General features: G+C 42.3%; 1 protein-coding gene across 1 annotated transcript in view; it reads left to right on the top strand.

Moving 5' to 3' along the window:
- Slc25a12 (solute carrier family 25 member 12) overlaps positions 1 to 7324 on the top strand; it is a 94207-nt gene that overhangs the window by 19526 nt on the left and 67357 nt on the right. Inside the window, exon 3 of the mRNA XM_028762947.1 lies at positions 5626 to 5768. Within this exon, the coding sequence (XP_028618780.1) occupies positions 5626 to 5768 (143 nt within the window). The remainder of the gene's footprint in view (positions 1 to 5625; positions 5769 to 7324) is intronic.

Raw genomic sequence — 7324 nt, forward strand, 5'->3', positions numbered from 1 at the left:
TGTGTGCAAGATCCGATGTTCACCTCTTACTGAACCTGCAGGAAGACTTGGCAGTCAACAAGTCCCAGCAATTCTCCTGCCTCCTTGCATGGTCACTCTTGTCTTTTTATGTGGTTGCTAGGAATTTGAACTCAGGTCTTACGCTTGTGTAGCAAGCTCTCTTACACTCTGAGCCACCTCCCGAACTATATCCACTCAGTCTACCCTCTCATTCTCTTGTTTTTCCCTTTTGTCTTTCATAAATAGGAAAAGAGAATACACAGTTACATGCTCAAGAAAGAACAATATTGTCCATCCTGTGCCTTGTGTTGTTGTCCTCCCCTGATCCCCACCCCTGCCTCCGTTCTTGGTGGTGTTAGGTACCAATCCCAAGGCCTCCTTCATGTTGTACAAATGCTGTACCCGTGAACCCTATCCTCCCCAGGTCCACACTCTCTTTATTATTATTTCTCTTTCCAATTAACCCCTCTCTCAGGTAGAACAAAGATTTTTCTCATTTCTGCAGCCATCCTCCAAGGTTGAAATCATATGCTGTCTCCCTGTGCCCCACCCCAGCCACTGCCCTTGGAATGTTCCTTTGGTTTCCATGGCGCTTGTCCTATGTCCTGGCTTAGTTTTGGGCAGTCATGTTCCAGTGGTGGTTGGCGTGTGAGCCTCTTTCAATTCTGCTGTCAGATTTCTTTGTATTGATCTCCCTTGCCACTTGCAGTAGCCCCATGACTCCTGTGGCTCTTTCTCTCTCTCCACTCTGGCCTGTCTTAGCTCTGCTGATTTCATGCTCCTCATCAAACCTGCCCAGGGACTAAGGATTTAGCTCAGTTGATAGAGTGCTCTGGTTTGATCTCTAGTACTGGATGGTAGCTCATGTATGCAATCCTAGAACTGGGGATGGGTGGGAATGGTTGGGGGTTCCAGGAGGATGAGAAGTCCAAGGTCATAGTGAGTTTCAGGCCAGCCCAGGATATAGGAACCTTGTTTCAAAAAAACAAAACAACAACAAAAATATCTACATGTGTCCTATTATGCAAAAATGCTGAAGAACAAGGAAAGACATGTGTAGCAAGAACTGCTAGAATATATTTATTGTTATTAGCATCTAGAATTCAAGTACATGTTGGGCAGTGGTGGCACACGCCTTTAATCCCAGCACTTGGGAGGCAGAGGCAGGTGGATTTCTGAGTTCGAGGCCAGCCTGGTCTACAGAGTGAGTTCCAGGACAGCCAGGGCTATACAGAGAAACCCTGTCTCGAAAAAAAAAAAAAAAGAAAAAGAAAAAGAATTCAAGTACTGGTAGTGCTAAATATCTCAGACAGTTTATTCTTTTGTTAAGGTTGATTTTTATTTTTTTTTTTATCTGTGTGCATGTGTGTGTGCTCTTGAGTTGGGGACATGTGCAGGTAAATGTGCGTATCTGAGGAGGCAAGAAGCCTCGGACCCCTCTGGAGCTAGAGTTAGCCGTTTGTGAGTCACTGGATTCCTTTGCTGTAAGAGCAGTGATATGCTTTTCTGGTGCGTCATTTCTCTAGGCTCTGTTTGCTTTTTTGCATCTGTTCCTTTGCTTACAGACCTGCTCTTTCGATATGTCAAAGAGTCTCTTTCTCTTTATCACACAGATGCGTGCATGATCTAGAGTCCTAGGAAAAGAATGAGCTGTCTAAGGTCTCAGATGAGCTGACTTGTAGTAGAGCCAGGATTAAAACACAAGACTACTTCAGAAATGGCTTTTGAAGTCATGAGGCCAGGGCATGATGCCTTTGGATCGAGGTGCCTCTCAAGTGCTTTTGATAGCGGCAGCTAGTAAAGAAGTCCACCTTAGGCTCCCTCTTTTGCAACTTGACACAACACTTTGCTGCAACCTCTGGTGTTTTCAGAATAAGACAAAGGAAACATTTCAGGTTTAAATCTCCTCCTGGTTGGAAGAATGTGTGTCTTGGTTTACTCTGTTCACAGGTATTTGAACCAGTTAACCAAAGAGCAAATCAGCAGCCCTTTGCCCTGCTCCCTCTCCTCGTCTCACTCCCCAGAGGTGACCAGGAGACCCTCCTTTAGCTGTTTACTTTGGTTTTTCCTTTTATATCTTTATGCTGATGTCTGTAAGCTTTCCTCTTTGCTGTGTTCCTGGGGATTGAGCCCAGGGCTTTGTGGGCCAGCTAGGCAAGCAGCTTTATGATACTCTCAGGTTTTTCTCCCGTTCTTCTCAATACAGTCATACTGTTTCATTATTATTCAGTAACAACATTATTCTGCGTGCAAATATTGTTTATTTGGAGCTAAATGTGCCTTTTTGGTTGATTGGTTGAGACAGGATCTTGTTATATAGACCAGGCTGGCCTTGAACTAGGGATGATCCTCTCGATTCTGCCTTGCTTTCTCAGTGCTGGGCTTTCAGGTCTATCTATCTATCTATCTATCTATCTATCTATCTATCTACATCCATCCATTTATTTATATTTATTTGTTTTTTGGAGTTAGGGTTTCTCTAAGTAGCCCTGACTGTCCTAAAAGGTTGCTCTGTAGACCAGCCAGGCTGGTCACAGAAATCTACCTGCCTTTGCCTCCCAAGTGTTGGGATTAAAGACATGTGCCACCACTGCCTGGCTTTAAAAAAAAAATACATTTTATTTAGGGTATATGTGTGTGTGTGTGTTTATGCATGCACATGGCATGCATGCACAGTGTACTTGAGGTCTGAAGGCAATGTAGAGGTCTCTGTTTTCTGCTTCTATCAAGTTCGTTCTGAGGATTGAATGAAGGTTGACAGACTTGGTGGTAAGTGCCTTTACCAGACACACCCTGGTCTCAAACACCCTATGATGATCCTCCTGCCTCAGCCTCCTGAGTGTTGGGATTACAGGTGTGAGCCCCCACCATCCCAGCTTAAATCGTTGATTTTGATATTTCCTATTTTGTCCAACAAATATACAAAAATACATCTTCATAGTTAAAGACTATCAAATTCTTATTTGCTTGTCTGTATACTTACTAATTGACTAATTTAATGGATTTTTTTGAGTGCACTGTTTTTGCTACTGGGGAGGACATATTAAGGAACAAACTAGACAAAGACTCTCTGATATTTTAGGTAAGAAACGGTGAACTTCAGGTGGAAGGGGATATGTGTGAAAGGGGAAAACAGTTTTATCAGAGTCCGGAATTGGAGATTCAGGCACAGGGCCAAGTTGGAATGTTAGAAAGGGGATAAAAGTGGGTCTTTGAGAAGGTGGCATTTGAGCAGACCAGCGTCTCTTTCCTCTGCACTCTGTGTCCAGGGTAATCTGTCTTTGGTTTGCCCTGGTGACTTTGCTTCCTCCACCTCTCCGTCTGCTCCAGTCAGGAATAGGGCTGCAGCACCATGGTTCTAGGGGTCCCTTGCCCAATTCCTCAGTGGATCGCAGGCCCCTGGGTCCTATATCTCTCTTTGATTTAGTTCACTCTCTCTTTAGAAATGAAAATTCTACCGGGGCCGTTGAGAGACAGAGCTGATAAAAGCACGACTTGCCAAGCTCCGTAACTTTGAGTTTGGTATTTGGGACTCTCATGGAGGAAGGAGAGAACTGCCTTTTAGAAGTTGTTCTCTGAGATCCACACTTGTGCTGTGGCATGCGTGCCCACCCCAGATAAATAAATGTAATAAAAAATTCTATAGTTTCCCAAGAACTGGAACGTGAAGGCAGAAGTAATGGCGAGAATAAGGATATCTCACAATCGTGTAGCTAACTACATCTGATGGGGCGTTGGCTTAGTTTAGAATTCTCAGTCGGAAATAATTTCTCAGGTCTCAATCCACTGTCTTCAAGTGTCGTCCTGATACTTTATCCTGACCTGGTGTTTTTCTCTGGAAACTTTTAGGATTATTCTTTTTTTTCTCTTCCCCCACCCCCGCTGTCCTGTAGTTTTATGAGGGAGAATGAGGCCTTAGTGAGATTTTTATGTTCATTCTTTTTATCTATCTATCTATCTATCTATCTATCTATCTATCTATCTATCTATCTATCTTGCCTGATACTTAATGAGCCCCTCTAGTCCTCAGTTTGGGAAATTCTCAGATCTTACTTATTTGTGGGGAATGATGCTTGGTCATACTGCTGTGCACCAAGTCCTTGAAATGATAAGCGTTTTTTGGATACGCATACTTCAAAAAACAAGTTGACATGAGAGGTAGAAGGGTTTTTCTTTCTTTTCTAGTGACTAGGAATAATGGAAGATCTCTTTAGAATACAGTCATTTCATGTTTAGTGGCAGTTGTCTGTCACCCACACCGCCCCCCCCCCCCCACTCTGACTCTTGGAAAAAGGCTGCATCTGGGAAGTGTAAGCTCACCTGCAGGTCCCTTACTAGCATCTTTATTTTATTTTTATTTTTGTAGTCCTGTAGATTAAACTCAGCTGAGAAAGCTATTCCCAAGCCTGTGTAGTTTTACACTTTGTGTGTGTGTGTGTGTGGTGTGGTGTGGTGTGTATGCACCTATGTGTACTATGACATGTATATGAGAGTCAGAAGGCAGCTATTGGGAATTGGTTCTCTCTGACTGTGTGATCCCCAAAAATTGAAGTCATATTACCAGTCTTCTTAGCAAGTGCCTTTACCTACTGAGTCATCTTGCCAGATCCTTTGTGTGTTTTATTTTATTACTTATTTTTTAAACATTTATTTATTACCAGGTATGGTGACATGCACCCTTAATCCCAGAGCTTGGAGGCAGAGGTAGGCAGATCTCTGAGAGTTCAAGTCCAGCATGATCTACAGAGAAAGAGAGAGTTCCAGGACAGCCTAAGACTGTTACATAGAGAGACTCTGTCTTGAAAAACCAAAAAAACCCAAAAACTTCATTTATTTTTATTTTATGTGTGTGGGAATTTTGCCTGCATTTGTGTTTATGTACCATGTGGTTGCAGTGCCCTAGAAAACCAGAAGAGGGCAGTAGACCCCCTGGAGCTGGAATTACAGACTACTGTCAGCTGTCATGTAGGTGCTGGGAACTGAATCCAGGTCTTCTGAAAAAGTGACTAGTACTCTTAACTCCAGAACCATTCTAGCCCCAATTCATGTATTTTTAATTGAGATAAAATACTCACATAATATAAAATTTCTTGTAATCATTTTAAAGTCTACTACTCAGTGGATTTATTTTAAGCATGTATAAAGTGAGACCATCACTATTATGTAATTCCAGAACAATATCATAATTCTTAGAGAGGAAACCCCACACCCATTGAGTGGTTAGCTCCTGTCTCCCTCCCCAGGTCCTGGCTGTCATAATTCTGTGTTTCCATGTATGGATTTGCCTTTGTGGACATTTTATGTAAATGGGGTTCTAAACTGTGGACCTTTTGTGTCTGGTTCATTTTACCCAGCAGATTTTCCAGGTTCATCAGTATTGACCCCGTGTATCAGTTCTTTTCTGTGGCTTCAACTGGTGTCTGGGTGTTTGGTTTTTCAGAATCCAGAAGCAATACCCACATTCATTACCCCCCTTTTTTTTTTATTTCAAAACTGTCCTCTGGTTTACTTTCCCTCAAACAGCTGTCCGCTAGCAGCCGGTACTGAGTCACAGTGTTTTCAGTCCGCTAGCAGCCAGTACTGAGTCACAGTGTTTTCAGTGTGCCTTGCTTACCTGTCTTTCAGTATGCCAGCACTGAGGTGGATGGGGAACATTACATGACCCCAGAAGACTTCGTTCAACGCTATCTTGGCCTGTACAATGATCCAAACAGCAACCCAAAGATTGTGCAGCTCTTGGCAGGAGTAGCTGATCAAACCAAGGATGGGTAAGGACTTTTTATACATGTTCTAAGAACCAATTATATACTTTATTAAGAATGTAAAACTGTAAGTTTCACATCATCTGCTTTTTTTTTTTTTTGAGACAATGTCTTACTACATAGCCTTGGCTGGTTTTGCACTCAAGAGATCCTCCTGCTTCTGTCTCCTGACTGTTGAGATGAAAGGGGCATCATGATGACCCACCTATATCTGGAATTATTTCAAATTTTAATTTATTTTTATGTGTGTAAGTATTTGGTCTGTTTGTATGCATGTGCACTGTATGAATGGTGCAGTGTGAGAAGGCCAGTAGAGGGCACCAGTTCTCTGGATATCAAGTTACAGACAGTTGTGAGCTGCCCTGTGGGTGCTGACAACTGAACCTGTGCCACCCGTGAGAGTCAGGGCTCTTAACTACTGAGCCATCTTTCCCGCCCTGCATTTAGAGTTTTAATAGGGGTCAATATATTGCCTTTGAAATTTATAAAAGTGATATTATTTACTGCCAATATCAAGTGTGTTGTCATTTGTTATTTTCTGAAAAAATTTACACAAGAGAAGCCATATTTTATATTGAACCATCTACTTAGAATGAGGCCCCCCAAAAGCTAATTGTATTTTTTGTGTTCATTTATTTGAAAAATATGGAATGCCTGTTACTGTGTTAGGCATTATTCTTCATGTTAGAACGTGTCAGTAAGCAAGCCATGAATGGCAATAAAGAAAACAAAAAAGTAAATTATAGCATGTTAGGAGGATAGGAAGAACTTTGGGACTGGTCTGTATTCATCTCTCTGCCTATTTAGATGGAAAACATTATGTTAAACACCACAGTTTCCCAGATACTGTTGGGCTTTATAAATATATTCATGAATGAAATGAGGTTGCTGACCTTAGGAATAAGCCCATAGGCCGGGCGTGGGTGGTGCACGCCTTTAATCCCAGCACTTGGGAGGCAGAGGCAGATGGATTTCTGAGTTCAAGGCCAGCCTGATCTACAGAGTGAGTTCCAGGACAGCCAGAGATATACAGAGAAACGCTGTCTCAAAAAAGAAAGAGAGAAAGCCGGGCGTTGGTGGCGCACGCCTTTAATCCCAGCACTTGGGAGGCAGAGGCTAGCCTGGTCTACAGAGTGAGTTCCAGGACAGCCAGGGCTACACAGAGAAACCCTGTCTCGAAAAAAACAAAAAAACAAAACAACAACAACAAAAAAGAATAAGTCCATAGCTTCATGGGAAAGAGAGGACCAGACAAAGATAGAAAAAGTCAGTATTTGGAGGGTAGACAGTAATGACATATACATAGAGAAGTTAGGACAGTATCACAGAAGAGGGGACACTTGAATGAAACCAGGGGGAGGGACTGTTCTGGTAGTTGGACAAAAAGGGAGAATTCCAGGGAGGGAAAAGGAAATGTCATAAGAACATTTGTGTGTGTGTGTGTGTGTGTGTGTATGTATAAGTATGTGTATTTGTGTGTATTGTGTGTGTATGTATGTGTGTGTGTATGTGTATATATATGAGTGTTTGTATGTGTGTATTGTGTGTGTATGTATGTGTGT

This window comes from Grammomys surdaster, unplaced genomic scaffold, assembly GCF_004785775.1.
Source record: "Grammomys surdaster isolate TR1022 unplaced genomic scaffold, NIH_TR_1.0 136, whole genome shotgun sequence".
Taxonomy (NCBI): domain Eukaryota; kingdom Metazoa; phylum Chordata; class Mammalia; order Rodentia; family Muridae; genus Grammomys; species Grammomys surdaster.